Source organism: Falco punctatus, assembly GCF_963210335.1.
Source record: "Falco punctatus genome assembly, chromosome: 6".
Lineage (NCBI taxonomy): Eukaryota > Metazoa > Chordata > Aves > Falconiformes > Falconidae > Falco > Falco punctatus.
The window spans coordinates 80,408,487-80,427,320 of NC_137585.1; the positions used below are offsets into that span (position 1 = coordinate 80,408,487).

At 40.4% G+C, this 18,834-nt stretch overlaps 1 protein-coding gene across 2 annotated transcripts in view; it reads left to right on the forward strand.

Moving 5' to 3' along the window:
• Positions 1-9,381: 9,381 nt before the first annotated feature.
• Positions 9,382-18,834, forward strand: part of CFTR (CF transmembrane conductance regulator) — a 96,564-nt gene continuing 87,111 nt past the window's right edge. For both annotated transcript variants that reach the window (XM_080390995.1, XM_080390994.1), the window contains exon 1: positions 9,382-12,963. In XM_080390995.1, coding sequence (XP_080247121.1) covers positions 12,911-12,963 — 53 coding nt within the window. In that variant the 5' untranslated portion in view covers positions 9,382-12,910. The remainder of the gene's footprint in view (positions 12,964-18,834) is intronic.

Sequence of the window (18,834 nt, forward strand, 5' to 3'; positions counted from 1 at the left end):
ACTGGTGGGGTATTTGTGCTTCTTATTTGTGCCCTTGATTATTTATCTTTTTTTCCTTCCTACTTGGTGTTTCAGTGTTGGTTTATTTCAAGTTGTATTATTTCACATCACTTATATGATGTCCTTTGTCCTGTGTATTTTTATGTGTAATTTCACATGCTTTCTCCTCTATCAAGATAATTTTGCTCACATTACAGATTTATTGGTTCTGAACATTGAATATGACACTGAAGTTTATCTTCCTTTAAAACACTGTTCCTGTTTGTAGCAGTGAATAAACAAGTGGATGTTCCTTTTTGTACGTTTGTTGTCTATTTCCTTTCTTATATCTTAGTTTTTTAATACGTATTTTCCTATCTAGTCACAAAAAATCTCATCTGGAAAGAATGGGAAAAAACATGTACTCGTGATCTTGTAAATTTGAACCTTCATCTGCTGATTTCAATGGCAATCAGTGATGTAAGTTTAAATGTAATGTGTAACGATTTGGGAAGGTAATTCTTAGACATTCAAGGTTTGCTACAGCGATGATTGTTTTGTAAATGTGGAGGAAGCATGTAGCTCAACACCATCAAACAGTTACACCTTATTTTGTTCCTTATTAATTGTTGTAATTTCCCAGTTTATTACACCAGTTCTACAAAGATAGAACTATACAAGTGCAAACAAGCCATTTTGACTGCAACACTAAAGTAGAATTTTGAATGCCTGACTTCCTATAAATATAAAAATACTAGCATGGTCTGTTTGACATTTTTAAACTTTTTATAAAGGGACAGAATAAGTATTTTCAGATGTGAGTGAATAATGTTAATCACCTGAAGTATTTAATGTCTAATTATCAGCAGGTGCAGTGAGGAAATGTGTTAAATTTGAACACAAGATGATAAGCGCAGATCTTTGTTTGGGGAGTTTTCTGCAAAACAGTAGTGTATGCCATGTTACACTGTTATTGGAGAGGACCTCTGGGAAGAGACTGCTTTTCAGTATAGGTGGATTCTTGTGCTATGATCAAACAACCTAAACATCTGATTGCTCTATTGAATTGTTGATCTTGCTGCTGTATTTCTTACAATACTTCTGGGAGATTCTATTAAAAGTATAGCTATCTCTTGAATAGTATTAAGAGTTTTCAACAGGTGATGGTATTAAAAAAGGATGGATTTTTTTTCTTTTTCTCTAGAAGACCTGAGGAATAAGGAAGAATTTCATACTAAGGCTTCTAGAAGCAATAAGTAATTATTAAGCCGCTTCTAGTGACACAGTTAATGATCAAAACAGCAATGACAGAAGTATAATGAGAACAGTGGATTAAATATAAAGAAAGGCAGAGTTTTCCATTTGGTAATGTAGTGTTCAGTTAACAGTGTTGAAACTGCTGTCTGAAAATTAAGTTAATCACAGGCATGGTATGTGGGAGTAGTAGACCTAATTGGTCCAGAGGTGATTAAAAGTAAAAAAAGGGATTTTTCTATCAATTATGCTGGGGTTTGCATCATGTGCTTTATCTGTTACTGAGTTGTAGTGGAAACTTAAGAAACATCTCATTTGGTTTGGTCACATAGGCTATTGTTTACCTTTCTCTGCCTTCATTCTTTCAGTTTAAAAAAATATATAAAATTGCAGGAAGTAGGATCTAAAGGCCCATTTTAGACAAATGATATCTGAAGACTCTTGGGTTTTGCAAGCCTCTGATGGGTGTGGATCCTGGCACCAGTTAGGCGGAATGATTCAGAAAAAATGTCAACCTCCTAGAAGAACACAAAGGATATTTTTTAATAGAAACTCGGTGCCTGAAAATCATGGATCGGGCAGGGAAATCTCACTTAGTAGTTGCTCCCCTGTCGGGGCAGCACTGATCCACACCTATTTTAATTTAATTTCTCATGGATATAGTCCCGAGGGGGATATCCCAAGTAGGAAGCAATGGGTCTCTATGCATTTAAAACTGATAGACCTACAGAGAAAATTTCAGCATTCCCTTCTCGTGAGCTGTGTTGTATGGAGGATATTCCTTCTTCACTATTAGATCAACATTTTGTTCTGGCAATAACAGGGTTCTTGCTGAGGGTCAGCTATGTCTTTGCTTTTGAAAGGCTGCCTTCTTTTTGCAATGGAATCTGTTCGCTTTTCCTGTCTGCTGAAGCAGAGTATTCATGACAAGCTACCAACTCGGATTCATTGAATATAGATGAACATGTTAGACTGGGTGCAGGCACTTGATGTTCTAACAAACACTCTGGTTTAAGAGTGAGTTTTCCCCTAGGCATTTGTAGTAGAGTACAAATATTTGTAGTTAGACAAGAAGGTGCTTGAACAATAAAGACATGTCTCATGGCTTAGGAAAACCTCCTCATATGTACAGTATTCAGAATTCCTATGACAATTCTCAAGACAGATATATTGGTTTCAGTTTTGGTGTTGGGTTTTTTTGGTTTGTTTTTGTTTTACTGTTTATAGTATTTTTTCCCCCATCATTACATACATGAAATAAGGTGTGTCAGCCATGCCAGTAGAGTTTTAGCTGTATCTTTCAGCATGGTATCTATTTAAAAAATCTCTTTTCATTACCTTTTGTGGCTTAATCTTTGAAGAATAAAAGGTAATTGTGTTACTCCCTTTCTTCTAGCCTTCAGTGTTTCTACTCACTGTTCAGCATCTATATGGAGTTCAGGGAACACCACCTTCTACTGCTTTTTCTAGCTTTGGTCTTTTTTACTGATGTTCTTAATTTTGTCGTCTCTTAAGGAAGGAGGTAAGAAATCACACCATACCTCTGTTTAACTTCTTTCTAAAAATCACAAGTGTCTATTCTGTTTCTGACTTCTCTCTTCTTATGCATCCCAGGCATCCTCCTACCATCCCAGGTGTGCCCTAACTGGTTGGGCCTACTCTTTCAAAAGCGCATTAGGTCTGCTTTACTCAGAGAAGCAGAAAGCTGTCTGAGGTTGGGAAAAAGGTGAGCTGAAAGAGGGGTCTCTAATATTCATGCTGCTGCCTCTTGTTGCAGGTTTTCTCACAACTGGAAAGCTTGTCTCACTTATTTGTTTTATCTTTCCTTCAAACTGGAAGTAGTTTGAGGAAAGCCAGTATAATTTTCCTTGTGTTCAGTAGAATCCTGATTTAGCTGACTGTAGGTAGTACCACAATAATAAGAAAAACAACTTAAAAGGTAATAGAGTAAATAAACTGAAAATATCTCTTATTACTGATTTCAGAAATGAAATTATTGTATGGCCAATGGATGCATAAGTATTTCTGTTCTTTAGTTTTCTTGCTAGTACACGTATGTTGTTCCTAGCTCTAGAAGGAAAGTCTAAAGTGGTACTGTATTTCTCTCAGAATAAGATTGTCTTAATTTGTCAATAAAAACTTACTCAGTTTCATGCAGCCAAATGCATATGACAGACCGATCTTCTGTGGTTGCTAGCCCTAGCCGGGATCCTGTACAGGATGCCACAACAAAAAGAGTAAAGCTACAGTTACAGAACATTTTGTGATAGACCACATATACTGGATGTTGTCTCCTAACTTCATGTAAACAGAGATTGTCTTAAGACAAAGGCATTTCACATTTTGATGACAAACCAGTGTAAATGTGTTAAATACTTCCCTTTTTATGTAAATATCTGTTTGTGTCCTGAGTCCTGGTAAGCTTAACAAAGTCGTGGGTCATTGACTAATTATATGTTGAATAACAAAAGCATTTCCTCTTATGTATTATGCAAGTGTAAACAGAAGTGCTTGGTAGTCTTTGTCTTTCCCATATAGTATTTCAAATACATATTTTTTTTATTGTTCTCTAAATTCTACTCTATCGTTGCATTGTTTCTGAGAAAAGATGAATGAGGCTGAAACAAGTATTTGATGAGATGTTACATTTCTCTAATATAATGAAATATTTTTAGTTTCTATCTCATAACTTAGACTTACACCTTGTGTTGTCTGCTCCTGTTTCATGTGCTCTACAATTAGACCCACAGCTGGTTCTTTCCCCTCAATGGTTATACTAATTTATAACCCATTAGAGTGCATGAATAGATCATATTGTTCCTTTCATATTGGTACAGGGAAGTGTAAATTAAATTTTTTATATGCCAGCAAGGGAGAAGTCTATCCAAGGGTAGAGTATTAAATTCCTATTTTTAATTTCTGTGTTAAATGCAGTTTGAAATAAAACTGTTATATCCGCAAATATTTTCCATCTCTTAAGTAATAAAGCCAATGTGTAAGTTGTTATTATTTTAATGTATACCTGGCTTGTTCAAATTCTACTTTAAAAATATTGCTAATATTGGCTGTTTTGGGAGGTGATTATAAGCATATTTGGGTAACATTTGTCCACTTAAAGCTGACATTAAGCAACAAAATAGTCCTTATTGTAGCTAGCTAATTATAGAAAGCCCTGAGTAGGAAAAGAAAAATAAACTTTTAAAAGAGCCTTTTTAGATTCTAGAGTCTAATCTGAACATGCTTTCTCCCATAAACTCTTTAGAACTGTTTAAGTCTGTCATTTCAGTGCTCAATGCTGTTAAATTTGTCTTTTTTTTTCTCATTTTCTATCAAACCCCATTGTTACCAGCTCTTTCTAGTCTCATACCAAAAAAGATAGTGAGATTAGTCATTCTCCCGTTCTTCTGTGGGAAGAAACTGAGATACCTGACAAGTTTGGGGGATTTGCCTTTTTTCTTTTTTTTTTTTTTTTTGGCTCCATGAAGCGGCTCATGACTGTGAGTGCTTGGCTGTCTTCAAGTGGAACAGCTTTAGCAAAGCAAACTCAGAAGACTTACCTGAGAATGATCACCTAGGTAGGTCTCTTACAGCGTAGGAGACCATGGTTCAAGTTCATGGTCAGAACATAGCGAAGTATGAATTTCATCACTGTTAAGTCTTTGCAAAATTCCTTAATCTTTGTTGACCAGCTTTTTATTTCTTTACATATCAGCCATTATATCCTCAGTATGTAAAGGCTGTTTCCTTAGTAAATCACTAAATGAAAATTCAGGGGGCTGAGTTGCCTTATATACCTTTAATGTCCCTTGCTCCCTTATTTTGCAGTGTTAACTCTGGTAGCCAGTATTTTACACTAAGCCCTAAGTTTCCTAGAACACTGGGAAGTATTTTTTGGCCTGCAGCATCTGGAGGTGTGCAGTGTTGGATTGCTCTGCAGGTTTAATTGAAATTGGGCTTGATGATGAAGCCTTATGTTCTGGTGGTTTAGCATTTTTTATTAAAACGTGTCATTGGAATTCTTTAATCTCAGGGATTCCTTAAATGGAGGAATGCTTTTTTCAACCAGTTCTGTGGACAGCTACTTGAAGGCTGATACCTCCTTTGTCACTAATACTGCTATGCTGTGATTGTCTAACATGAGTCTTACCTTCCTGTAATGTAAGCTTTTTTTCTTGCAGAAAAATCACAATGTATTTTGTAAAGGAAAAAAAGAAGTCAGTTATCTTCCATAGCTATGTAATGGTGGGTTTCTCTTACTGTCACTTAAGTAAATCACAGCTTCACATAAATTTACACAAATTCAAAGGTTTTGCTGTTAGCCTCAAAAATCTTAACTATTTAAAATACAGCTGCACCTGTTTAGCTTAGCACAAGTAGTTGCAAGATCCCATATAAATTTTCTGCATTTTATAGATTTTCTATTGTGTCCAGTGTGAAAGGTTTTTAATTAAACTCTAACTCACAATATTCTGCTGTGAGCTGCCATTTAAAAAAAAAAAAAGACATCACTTCTCATTTTGGCTGTGAGAAAATCCTTTGTGAAGATGTCAGTCAGTAGTCAGTGAGCCCATTCCTTGTTCTTTTGTGCTTGAAAACAGGTTTTCCGAAGCCTGACTAAACACAAGGCTTTAACCTACTAACCTGAATTTCAGCATTTCCTCTGGAAATGGAATGGATGTGGGGTGAGAATGCTGAGAAAACTACATGAAGGATGGGGATTGTATGCTGCCTGGCCCTTTGTCTCATGTGGAGCACTGTCTGCCCCCTTTATCCCTGCAGTGAGCTCAAAGTCCTTGGGTATCTTTAAGGCGGGGCAGTTATCCCTCCTTTATTTATTTTTTATATGATTTTTATTCTGAAGATTGAGGTAACTTTCTTACTGAAGAGGCAATTGCAGGGGCAATTTTAGGCTATATGAAGACTAGAAAAAAAGACCAAGTCTTACAGTTCTTTTGTAACTTGAGTAACAGTGGTCTTTGTTTCAAACTTTTTTTTTTCCATTGAGATCAGAAAATATTTGGACCCATATGGAATTATTTTAGGCAAGAATAGCATGTATAAAACTAAGCATATGTTCAAAAAGCAGTGGGTTAAGGATTCATTGCGCTGCATGGATTCACATGGCAGGGTTTATGCTACATGATCTTTGTGGTAAGATTTCAGTAAAGATGCCAGTCTCTGCTCTGTCAGGAACTGAAGCTCTTCCTCTTTTAAATAGTAGTAAATAATTAAGCACTTTTTGTTATGCTCTAGGTGGTTCAATAATCTTTGTTGCTCCACTGTTTAAAATTGCTGGCATGTGCCTTTTATTGAGTCGTAGAAGTATCAGTCTTGGATTTTTGCCCTTTTAACCTCAATAATATCATTGTTCTGGGATTATTACATGACAGTATGAAGAGGAAGAAGTTAGAACTATCTTTGGAAACATAAACCTTGCAAGCTTGTCAGACTTGGATTCTCAGGCTCTTAACTCCTCTCACGTTTATTCTAGACTGAAGGCAAACAAACCCTGAAACCTTCAGAAAATCTTCTCCAGCTTATTTTCTGCTGCAACTTCCAAAGAACCAAATATGTTTTATGAAGTGTGAAGTTCAAGAGTGTGCCCCTACATACGATAACTGTTCTGTTCTATTGCTGCATGATCTTGATTCAAGGATTTTTTCATTAGCTTCAATATTTATCAACAGTGTATTTTTTTTTTAATGCAGGTGCCCTATCTGCCAGGACAATTCTTATTTCTGATTAAGCTGTGTCTGAAGTGGCAAAACCCTCCACAAATCTTGGTATTATGAGGGTTATTACCAGCAGGCTTTCACCATTTTAACAAATCTTCTAGAATTCATGCTTAAAAATGAGTAGTATGCCTTTCTTAAGTGATCAAGGCCACAGTTTAAACTTCCCCTTCTCAGACTCTAGTTTCTTCAGGACTTTATTTGATGTAAGTTTAGTCAGCAAGACCTCAGTGAGTACTTCAATAGATTATGTAGCAAGGCAGATCAAGATGACAGTTCAGCAGATCTAGAAGTTTTTACTGGTTTTGATGCGCTGGGGTTCATCCATTAGTACAAATAGAAATGGGTTGTCACAGCATCCTGTGCTTCTGAATGAAATAATATGTTTTTACTTCCCCTATTGTGCATCAGCAATTTCAAAAGTCTTAAAAGTGCCTTCCAGTTTAAAAATATATTCTTACAGTTGTTACTAACTTTACAGACCAAATGGCAGCATATAGAATCATAGAATCCTTTAGATTGGAAGAGACCTTACAAGATCATTGAATCCAACTGTTAACCCAGTACTGCCAAGCCCATCACTAAACCATGTCTCCGACTGCCACATCTGCATGTCTTTTAAATACCTCCAGGGATGGTGACTCAACCACTTCCCTGGGCAGTCTGTTCCAATGCTTGACCACCCTTTCAGTGAAGAAATTTTCCCAAAAATCCAATCTAAACCTCCCCTGACACAACTTGAGGCAGTTTCCTCTTGCCTATCACTTTTTACTTGGGAGGAGAGACCTACCCCCACCTGTCCACAACCTCCTTTCAGGTAGTTGTAGAGAGCAGTAAGATCCCTCCTGAGTTTCCTTTTCTTCAGGCTAAACAACCCCAGTACCCTCAGCTGCTCCTTAAAAGACATTTCCTCTGGACCGTTCACCAGCTTTGTTGTCCTTCTTTGGACATGCTCCAGCACCTCAGTGTCTTTCTTGTAGTGAGGGGCCCAAAACAGAACATGATATGAACATGCCTGAGTTTTTTCTGATAGTTCCTTCTAGTGTGATGTTATAATTTTTGTTGAAAACTACATGTAATTTGAAGTGCTTTGAAGAAGTTGGTCTGGAGTTTCTGTGGAATTAACCTCTGCAAATTCAGTATGAGTTGCACTAAACACCAACACACAACTATTCTTCTGTTCTTACATCAAGCTTGTGATGTATTGCTGTTTTTCTTTTTATGATTTCCATGTAAGAGCTGATCAAAATGTGGTCTTCTGCCCATTTTGCCTGTCCAGAATGAAAGGTCTTGTACTTTCACGGTACTTTATCTCCCAACTCCATGCCTCATATCACACAAGTACATGCCTGGCAGAAGGTCTGCTTAGTTTCTGTGGAATATTAAACTGTTTTCAGGATTTATCAAGACCCTGTGTTGAATTGACATGGTCAAATACTGGTGATGCAGTGTGGGAGAGCATACATGACTCTGCTTGCCGAAAGTATCCCATGTGCACAGGTTAAGAATGATAATCTGCAGATACTGAAAGCATTGTTTCAAGGAATTTTAGCAGTATTAAGACAGTACATTGGGATACAGTTTTTGCTCATGTAAATGGATCCAGCAACTGTCAAGAATGGCATCTTCTGTATCTAAAATTTTCTGTCCATCCGTGTTCTAAAAGTATTAGGAATGTGGACTCAAAATCTATTTGCCTGATAAATATCTGTGAATAGTTTACTTCTTTAAAATAAATGCTGCTGCAGCTTTGATCTTGGTTATGATTCAGTTTTCATTATATTTTCTGGGAATAGAGAAGCTCTTTGGAATTCATAGTAGTGTAATCCAAAACTGACAAGCAATATGAAAAGCAATACACTGCTAATTTGTCCACAACTAGAGAGTACTTTGGGGACTTCAACAACTAAAAATAGATACTTGTAAACCATCAGGTAGAATGCTTTTCTTGAATATTAAATTACATATATCCTTCTAGTTTGACAAAGTTTTCATTGTTACTGCTTTGCTATTTTGAACCCTTTTATAAGGTTTTCTCTATCCTGGTGTGTGAGCAGCTCTGAGACAGAGTAATAATATTTTTGTAAATGAAAACTGAAGGGTAAAGTAAAGCCCTACCCTACGGAAAGGTGGCCAGACTGCTTTCCCTGCTCCCAAGAATGGCTGGAAGTTAGATGAAGTGCAGCAGAGGACTATTTTCTTCTTGGTCAGGGCTATTTTAAATAATGAAGCTTTCAAAACATTGGAATAATGAGACTGAACAAAACGCTTTTTCCATCTTAAGCAACAACAAAAAATCAGTGACTTTTGGCAACTCCTTAGTTTCATTTTCTGAGGGGTTGGTATTTAATATGATCATACTTTCTCTTCTAATAATTTAAACCCCTTTGTCCATTGACATAAGCTAACCAAAGAATCAAATATTATTAATTTCTTCTACCCGTCTTAAAAATCAGCAGCTGGATAAAAAGCAAAAAAGCTCCAGAGCTGTAATGTATTGCTGTACCTAAGGAAGAGGATGCAAAATTCCATCGGTGACTCTGCGGCAGCTAAAGCCAGTCTTCCCCCCAACCTGCCTTTCTCCTGCCTTGCCCCTTGCCATAGGGTTCATACCCTTACTTACCTTGGCACTAAGTGAATTTTCTTCCTCTGAAGTTCAGATCTTGCTGAAAACGCACCACTCCGGTGGGGTTTTCAGCTAGACCAGAAGCCGTAAGCAGCTTTACAGACAGTCTGGTGGTCCTGGAGGGAAATGGGAATGTGTACCCAAGGACAAGAGAGAAGCCAGGGTTACAGCCCTCAGAGTAGGAATTGCTTTAAGTTACCATGGCCATGAAAGCATCTAATGAGCCAGTCTTTCCCATGTGTGTGACCTCAGACTAATCATGGAATGTTGGTTCTCAGCTGGTGGAGGTGCCCCAGTACAAGTGCAGTAGCCAGAGTTACTGCAGTGATGGCACATGGGACCAGCCTTTACTCATCCTCCTGTTCACGTGCCACTTGGCTCTGTAACTCAGCCTCACTGCGTTTTCTTCAGAGAGACAGAGTACAGGCCGGTAGATAGTGGATGTGGATACAATTAAAGGATAAAGTAGTTGGTGTCATATCAGGTTGCATTTCTGTGGAAGTAAAAGGTCATGGAAATGGGATTCATACATAATACTAAAATTGGAGGTATTTCAGTCCCTAGATAGGATAGAAACATTATGGTTTATTCCTGCTTACAGCAATGCTAATGACAAGTTTCACATTCATCAGCTGAGTATGTTCAAGAACCCTGAGAAGATTGGGAATAACAGTTGCTCTGAAACTACAATGTACAGTTAAAAAAAAAAAAAAAAAAAAGGAAATGTACCAGTGGAAACTTCATGGAAAAAATCAAGAGAAAAATGACAAGAAGTAATTCTGTAAAACACAACTGGCTCAGAATTTGTGACTGTGGGATGTGTGTGTGAAAGTAGCTGAGTTATTTGCAAAAGTATTGGATCACAGAGCAGGAAAATAATCACTCCCTGGGTTCTGGTCGTTCTGAACATAGCCATACCTGGTACTTAGGAGAGTAGGCAAAAACCTTGTGGTTTAGAGAAGTATGTAAAATCAGGGATCTAGAGAGCCTGACATATGGAAAGGTGAGGTGGTGGAATTTTTCATGTAAAAAATTAGATGATCAGCAGTGTCTGATGGGATGTCTTTGTTAGTCCCAAACTTGCTACAAATGCTCCTAAATCACCTCTGGTGGTAACAACAGCAGGGAGACACTGTTACAAAAAATCCTGTGCTAGCCATTGAGATTTTAAGCATTTTGGACCTAATCCATGAAAGGTTTTAAATGACTCACATACCTCACTTTCTAAAGTAAATTATAAAAAAAGTCTAATCCCGTGCTTAGTTTCTGCTTTATTCACCTGTGCCAGAGATCCAAAGGCTGAAAAAAGGAAAAAGCCCAAGCCTGTAGCAGGGGTGTGTGTATTGCTCAGAAGACTTAGTTTCCAGTCTGTCTTTAAATTAGTATTTCGCCGTTTTCTAACGAAGTGAAAGAATTTTGGAGACTTGGGCGATCTGTAGGTCAGGGCCTGCCCAAAGAACTCTCTTCGGGGGTGGACGGAGCATGTGGCATCATCCTTGCCCCGGGTTCGGCAGTGGCATCTGATCTTGACCCGAGTTCCTACTTGAGCATCCTGATTTCTGAGCGCAGAGGGGCTGGAGGAGCCGGACGAGGGACCGGCTGTCACCCCCGCATCGGGGAGTGGCGGGAGGTGTCCTGGTGCCTGGCACCGAACGGCCGGAGAAACTGGTCCCACCTTCTCCCGGCTGCGCGGGGGTGTGCGGTGCGGGGTGTGTGTGTGTGTGTGCGGTGCGGGGTGCCGCCCCGGGTCCGGCTCCACTAGGTGGCAGGGTGCCGGAGGGCTCCGCGCTTGTCCTGGAGCCCGGGCGGGTTTAGCCCTGCCTCTACGCATTGTCTGAGGACATGATAAAGTGTGGACAGTTTCCTGGAGTCCTGCCTGCCTCGTGTTTCTTACTGGTTTTGTCATTAATAAAGCAGAATCGGGAAGGATCCAAGGGAGGTCTGAAACACAAAGGAGCCCGGTGCGGTGACAGGGTAAGAGGGCGCTTCGTAGCTATCCTCAGTCTGCGAGGGAGGATTGCCAAGGCAAAGACAAATTCTTTATGAAAACACAGTGGGGTGTAGCGAGAAGCGGTGAAATAAAAAAATGTTTGCAAAGAGTAACAGCTTGTTAAATTGTAGCACAATCTGTAAGTCCATAGAGAAGCACGTTTGCCTCTTTACGGAGGCAGTTTAGAGGGGAACAGCTACACGCTTAGGAAAAGTGTGACCTTTCCATCCATGTTTTTTAAGTTACAGAAGTGAAAGGAAAGCGCGGTGTGTAAATAATGTCAATAAAGCATTAAATAAAACTAAGTCTTACACAGAACTCAATCACAAGTTCTTTTTCCTGCTTCTTGTCATCTTTGTCTTCTTTTAAGCATACTTTCTGCTTTTGCACTCTGAAAGTGGTGATTTTGTTTGTATGGCACGTGTATAACGCTTCAGAAACAGCTTTAGTGTTAAGTCGGGGTGTTTGGGCTAAACTTCTTAAGGCTATACCTTCAGTTCCCATTCCTCTCTGTTCAGGTAGCTGTGCCTGCCAGGCACAATTGAAAAACTGAAGCAAGAGTATTTTGCAGTGGGTGTGATCGCGTTTGCCGTTCGTGCTTATCCTCCCCTCGGCTCACCGTCCACCTTCTGCCCCAAGCTCTCCGTGCCGCTGCGCTCTCCCGCAGCGCACAGGTGTCGGGGCAGCCGGGGACGTGGGGGGGATGCCGGGGCTCTAGGTACCCACCAAAGCCTACCCCCGGCTTCGGTCCCCGCGGGTCTCAGGGGTGCTGCGGGCAGGCGGCCGGCGTGATGGGGCAGGCGCTGCGGTGGGGACCTACCCGCTCGGGGGGGCAGGAGGGTCTCCGCTCCTCGAGGGGGGCGGAAGGCACATACAGAGGGGTAGTTTCTCCCGCACGGCCCCTGGTCGGGCGAGGACCTGAGTGATGGGAGGAGGTTGGGGACCCGGCGTGGGGTGACTCGCGAAGCGGAGTCGGCAGGTGGAGTTAATGGGCTGGCGGGGAGCCGGGGCGGAGGGGGCAGCCGCGGGGGGAGTCGCAGGGCGCGCCTGGTGCGCGGTGCCGGGCGCGGCGGGGAGGCGGGGGAGGAGGCGGCAGCGCAGGCAGCGCCCGGGCCGGGGCCCCAGCCCTCCCGGTTTTGAACCTGGGCAAAGCAGAGGCGGGGAGAGGGGCAGGGGCAGGAGGCAGGCGGTGACATCAGAGCCGGCCGAGCGGATAAGGTGGGAGAGCCGCGGGAGCAGAGCGGGCGAGTGAGGCGTCAGCGATTAGCGGCTGCTGCCTGTTCCCCGCGCACCGCACCGACACCGCTCCGCACGGCAGCTCCGGGAACCATGCAGAGGTCCCCTTTGGAAAAGGCGAACGTCTTCTCCAAACTTTTCTTCAGGTGGGAGCGCCGGCGCGGCGGGACACGTGCGGCCGGGGGCAGCGGGCAGGGGAGGTGCGGGGGGCGCCTCTCCCACCCCGCTCGGCGGAGAAGGGGACCGAGCGCTGGGCGCCAGTTAGCTCTGGCCAGGTCTGCGGGGAGGGCGGTGGGAGTCTGGCTTGTTGCTGAAGGATGAGATTTCTCTTTTTTTTTTGTTGTTGTTGTTGTTGTTGCTGGGGTTTTAGCACCAGGAATGGGCTCTGTCTGCCAGGTGTCATAAACCCCCTCTGGACCCAGACAGATGAATTTATGACATAATTTGAGCAACCTTTGGTAACTTGCTCAACTAGTTAATCTGTTATTTCACTGTGAACTGTGAGAACGTGGTTGGGGGGAGTAGAGGGGAAATGCTCTTAGAGCAAGGATTCCTCCTGTTTGGCTTTTTGGGTGTTTAGCATTTGCTCAGTGTGTAAGTGTAATAAAATCTTACTGGAAACAGTTCCTTGTAAGCCTTGCAAGTGTTCTCTTACAAGCAGAGTCTCTGGCACCTTTTCTTTCTCACAACTTCACATACAAAGAGAAGAAGGAGCCAATACTAATGCCTGGGCACAACGTACTTTTTAAGACAATATAGAAACCTGAATATGTTTTGTGTGACATTGCTAGAAATGGCACTGCTAGCTGGAAAGAGCAAAAAATCTTTCTGGCTTTGGCCCACACACTACCAGTTTCACCAGGGTGGCTGGTTCCCCTTTTAGTTACTTGAGGGTCTTTCACACAGCAGGGAGGGGAGGGAGGAAATCTTGTTTAAAACATGAACGTGGTGAATGAAATGGGGACATGTGATGTAAAACCATAACATTGGCACGAAGTCTCTGTCTGAGCAGCTGAGGGCTTTTAGCTGACTTTTTAATCCTTTTGGGATAGCTTTCCTTTTCAGCAGCCTGGCCGGAACCTTTTCTTAAAGTTTCTTAAGGGAAGTAGGTCTGTATGAACCACTCTGTCTGCCTCCCCCACTCTTTTTAGCCAGATGTGATAGTGGGGAAGGATCCTGAATGTAACCTGTTCTAAAGTTTTACAAACATCCAGGTAAAGGTGAGGATCCTAGAGGTATTCTCCAGTGGTGCAGCAGTGGGAAAGAAGCCACCCTGCTCTCCAGTGCTCTTAGAGACAGGGACTGTGGGTGATGGGAGTGTAAGCTTTTACGAATTCTCCATAGAAGAGGCTTCAGTCAGTGATCCTGTCAAGTATAAGATACAAATCTGTAGGAAATGAGGCTGATATTAATTTCATTGCTCAAGGAGCCACTCATTCCATTTAATTTTATTTATTTGTAAAGCTTCTATCAGAGTAGTGCTCTCTTAGAACCTGTGATGCTGAAAGAAAATAACCCCTATAAGATCAAACACATGTATTTCTTATTCCTACCTTAGTTAAAGTTCCCATGGCTGAAACCAGAATGAGTTCATGCTCTTTAAATGCATAATTAACCATCCCTGGGTCTGACCTGGTCTTTATAAAATCATAGTCTTTAGGTCAATTGAATGATATTTGAATGATGCTTATAACATATGATACATTATATTGTACCTGCTACCTGACTGTAACTGAAGTGGTAAAAATTAAGTATAGAATGTTAAAGAGATGTTTATGGCGAATATCTAGAGCAGAGAAATTTATTTACAGGACTTTATAGTAACATCATTTCATAGGAAGATCAGGGTATTAAACAGTTCACTGGGTAAGAACAGTCAAAATTGTATGTGTACCTCTATGAAGTATCTAACAGGGGGCTGATACCTTTGGAATGATGTTTCTGTGAATGACAGTTTCTGCTTACTTGTGTTTTTTACCATGTACATTGTGAATGTCTTTGTTTCTTCACAAATATTATATGAAATAATTGAAAAAGTCACAAAAGTGAAAGCCAAAAGATAAGAAAATTCATTACATCCAATTTGGCAGCTAGGGTGTCTTTCTTTTAAAAATAAATAAGAATTTAAAAAACATACATTATTAGTTTTATTGGCAAGGTTTTATTGCTTCATAATGTGTCCTGTTTGGGCTGGAGGGATAGGTTTAAATGTCAAAGTCAGAATGGCACTCCGTGATCATAAGTGAATAATCTAGACTTGTGTTAGTATCATTTGTACATTATTTTTTTTTTAATTCTTTTTTTCCAAAAAGTGAGAAACTGTCATTTGTATACAAGGAATAGTATCTTAGGGAAAATGTTACCTTTTTGTTGGATTTCCAAGATTAGTGACACTGATGGGGCAACAAAAGAGAATTGCTTGGGATGGTCATGATAGAAAGTATTTAGACATTAGAAATCAACTTTCAGCCTAAAATCGGAACTGTTTTTGTTTAACAACTGAGTTTTGTTGGTTAAGAAATGAGGTGTGAAGACAAGTGGTTTGAGATATTTCCTTAAGATGACACTTAAAAAACACTAGATACTGAGTGTTTGGGGTTTCAGGGTTTCTTTTGTGTTCTGTTTTCCTTATTACATTTTCAGAGTTGATCCCTTTTGTTCCCAACCACGTGAAAGACATTTATCTGTGCATTGGCAACTTTTTGTCTTGTTTAGAGAAAATAGTGTTTTATGCAGAAGCAGTCAGATGGTCATATGTTGAACTTAGTATTCATTCTGAAGATTCACTTTTGTCTTTATAGAACTTTGTCTATATAAGAACTTTACTTATGTTCTTGGAATTTTGCAGTGTCAAGGCCATACCTTTTGTAGCAAACAACATCGTAGTACTTTGCAATCACCTAGTTTTTATTGCAGATCAACTGATATCAGGAAGTGTTGTTATGGTTTTATTAAGGCAAGCTAATAAATTAATTTTTAGCTGGGTGTCAGAACACGAAGTTATTGCTGGAGTTTCAGAAATGGCTGCAACTTTGGGACAATTCTGATATTCTTTTTTTACATGCAATTTCAGATATTTAAATACAAGTTCACAAAAAGCAATCCTTGTGCTCCTGTCCAACTGTCTAATCAAGTGACAGCTGTCTTGGCAGGACTTGGTAGTTCAGTGCCTGATACATTATTAAATCCAAATGAGAAATACAAACTAAGCCAGCTTTTGTGCCATGTCTTCTTGGGGGCTCAGTCCATCAAACCTGCTCTAGCTGGTTTCTTTCCAAGCCAGAGAAAAAGTAACCTGCTGCTTTTTTATACAGCTGTCCAGTGGTTCCAAGAACAATTTAGCATGTAGGGGATAAAAGCTGGATTCCTTCTTCTGTTGTGTATGCTGGGAGGGGTAGGAAAAGTAATTCAATTCTACATTTCATCTCTTCTAGGAGGTAGGACCAGTGTTACCAGTGTATGGTAGTGAAGGGGGTTTTGTTGCCTATCTCTGGCTCAGCTACTTTTTTTAAAGCATAAGAGCAAGAGTGGCTCTGTAGTCTACTGGGTAAGAAACTTGTTTGCAAGTCTTGATTTTTTTTCTGAGGGCACTTTTAATGAAGTCTGTTAATAGCCTTTAGGGTGGATAACAGAATCCAGCACTTAAGTTTTGAAAGTACCTGGCCTGTGGGCTACAGTCATGGTTGTTTTTTCACTCCTACCTTAATTCAGTCATAATTGCAAGTTCAAGAGTGCCTTGAATAAGTTTCTGGATTGAAAAGGCATTCTTATGAGAATTAGTTTGAGTCCCTTGAGAGAAAGGAACTAAAGCCAGACCTGCCCTAGGTAATCTCCGCTCTATCCTTGAACTACATATTTTAGGATTTAATACCAAGAAGGTACTTGGGGTTTTGATTACTAAATAGGTAAGGTTTTATGTGCCTGTTTTCCTGAAGAAGTATGGGATTTAGTGAGTACATTTGTACTCAAAACTTCCCCTGAAACTGTCTTGAGTTCCTAAAAATCCCAGGTATTGTATGGGAAGCTTAAAGACCTAATCCATGCCTATAAATTTCACTTCAGACAGTGGGTGCCTGGAAATTGTCATCTCCAGCATGTATTTGGAGCATCCCCTATCAAGACCTAGCTGTAGCATCTTGCTCATCTTTCCTCACTGAGTAGGGAGCCTCTGTGTACGTTGGCAGCTGTGAGCAGGTGGATTGAGTTGCATGGTCTGATGGCTCGGTTGCTGGTACAGCTGGCTTTGACATTACACAAGGCAAATTTCCTACAGTATATTCTTAAGGCCCTTCACGTGTCTAGTCCTGAGGACCTGCCTTTCACTGATCCCAGGTAATCATAAATCCTGTCTGTCAGTGATAACCAAGCACAGATGCAGACAGAGCACAGAATAAGGCCCTGTGAGGCTGCCTCGTCATTTGTCTGTTGCCACAAGTGGTCCTTGGAGACCTGCCAGTCTGCCAGCCCTTCAGAACTTTTTGTAACGGTGAGCTTTTGGTACTTCTGAAAGTCAGCCCCCAGATGGTTCAAAGATGTACATGCAAATTTTGGACTCCTTTTGAAAATTTGATTTCTGTTAATATTTCCAAGGTAAAATATGAAACTTGAAGTGAACTGGAGGAAGGATGCTGAGTCTCCTAGTCCGAAATAGTTTCAGCTACAGGAATACCTTCTTTGATAATAAGGCTAAATTGTGTCCTTGGCTCAGTCTTATACTACATCTTTGTTCTAACAAGCAGAAGTGCAAACCCTGCATAGCACAGTGACCTTCTCTGGCTGCTTTATACCTCTAAAGAACAGTTGCCTGTATCAAGCTGCATCTGAGTTTCTAAATAGATGTAAAGCTTATTTTCCTCCTGCAGGAGGAAGACTTAACATGTTGATATTCAAAATGAAATGATCAAGCATCTGAAAGGTTTGCAGACTGATCTGTACATTTTTGTTCTCCTCCATACTTACTTGATTTTGGTGCGATAGAAAATATCCATCCGAATCCTTGAATTCTGTTTTAATACTGTAAGCAATGACATGGAGAATAGTTTTATTATCTGTATTATAGAGACTTCTAAATGCCCTATACAGAAATTTGAAGTCTACTGTACTAAGCACTGGAAAATATTTGATAATAATAAAGTCTGATTTGAAGATCTTGAAGTCTAAATAGCTAGCACAAAGGATGGGCTAAAACGCCTTATTAGTTCTGTAGAGAAGAAAGTGGGGTGTGCAAGGACTGTGATTTGTCCTGGGAGCATGTGGTGGAGCCAGTACAGACTACTTGAGATCTCCTGTCCAGGACTTTAATTTCATAAGGTATTTCTGGTTTGACAAAGTTATTTCAGAATATTGCTACAGCAAACAATTATGACCTCTTTCACACAAAAGAGTCTTGGTCTTTTAATGTCTAAATTTTTTCAGTGCACTGGTTTTCAAACTGGTGAGATTAGTGTGACTTCTTGCAGGAGAGTTCTACAAGTTACCGCTATCTTTTTTTTTTATTATTATTCATTCCCCCCTACCCACCCCCCCACCCCCACCCCCCCACGCCTTTGCAGCATGTGTATGTAGGTGTGGAGGTTGTGGGGGCAGGATGGTACCAATCTGACATCTGGGTAATGACGTGTCAAATTGTGTCCTCTAAAATAAAAAACTCAAAGGTCAAATTAAACTCTAGCATATAAGACTTTAATGATAAATCTTGCAAAATTTTGCAATGTAAACTTGTAGATGCAATTCAGCTGGCTTCCATGAGACAGGGGATATGCCTGGGTGAGATGAGTGAGGACTCACAGGCTGTGTTTACATATCACTCCCTCTCTCATAAGCAAAAGGATCAGCATGAGCATTTTCACAGTCAGCAAGTAGCTAAACCAAGGCTGCATTGTCATGAAGCTCCCAAAATTAGGAGAGAATAAGTAAGTTGTACCTTAGGTACGTGGTTTCAGGTATATTCCCATGTTTTAATGTGGTATTTATCTTTTTAATTTTTTTTTCTTCAGCTTTTAAAGTAAAAGATGTGA